Source organism: Myotis davidii, unplaced genomic scaffold (genome assembly GCF_000327345.1).
Source record: "Myotis davidii unplaced genomic scaffold, ASM32734v1 scaffold238, whole genome shotgun sequence".
NCBI classification, from domain to species: Eukaryota; Metazoa; Chordata; class Mammalia; order Chiroptera; family Vespertilionidae; genus Myotis; species Myotis davidii.
This window is the reverse complement of record NW_006293779.1, coordinates 12,320,738-12,321,107: the sequence shown is the minus strand read 5'-3', so window position 1 is coordinate 12,321,107 and position 370 is coordinate 12,320,738. Positions and strand designations below refer to the sequence as shown.

The 370-nt window shown below is 64.9% G+C and overlaps 1 protein-coding gene across 1 annotated transcript in view; it reads left to right on the top strand.

Moving 5' to 3' along the window:
- The first annotated feature begins 41 nt into the window (after window positions 1–41).
- Window positions 42–370, top strand: part of MYCN (v-myc avian myelocytomatosis viral oncogene neuroblastoma derived homolog) — a 5,798-nt gene continuing 5,469 nt past the window's right edge. The window contains exon 1 of the mRNA XM_015566416.1: window positions 42–370. Coding sequence (XP_015421902.1) covers window positions 259–370 — 112 coding nt within the window. The 5' untranslated portion in view covers window positions 42–258.

Sequence of the window (370 nt, the reverse complement as noted above, 5' to 3'; positions counted from 1 at the left end):
CAGCGCTGCAGCCTCCCTCTGCCAAGAAGAAAAGCAAGTGGCTTTTGGCGCGAAAGGCTTGGCGCCTCCCCTGATTTTTATGGAAATCAAGAGGGCGGGGTAAAGCCCCTTCCCTCGGCCCGTCTCCCTCCCTTCCCCCGCCTGTGCCGCAGCCCCTTCTCTCTCCGCCCTCCGGGTGTGTCAGATTTTTCAGTTAATAATATCCCCCGAGCTTCAAAGCGCAGCAGTGACAGTCATCTGTCTGGACGCGCCGGGTGGATGCGGGGGGCTCCTGGGAACGGGGCTGGAGCCGAGCTAGCGCTAGGCAGGCGCAAGCGCGCACACACAAGCCACCCCAGGGCCCCCCGTCCCCGGCCACCCGGGGACCCCC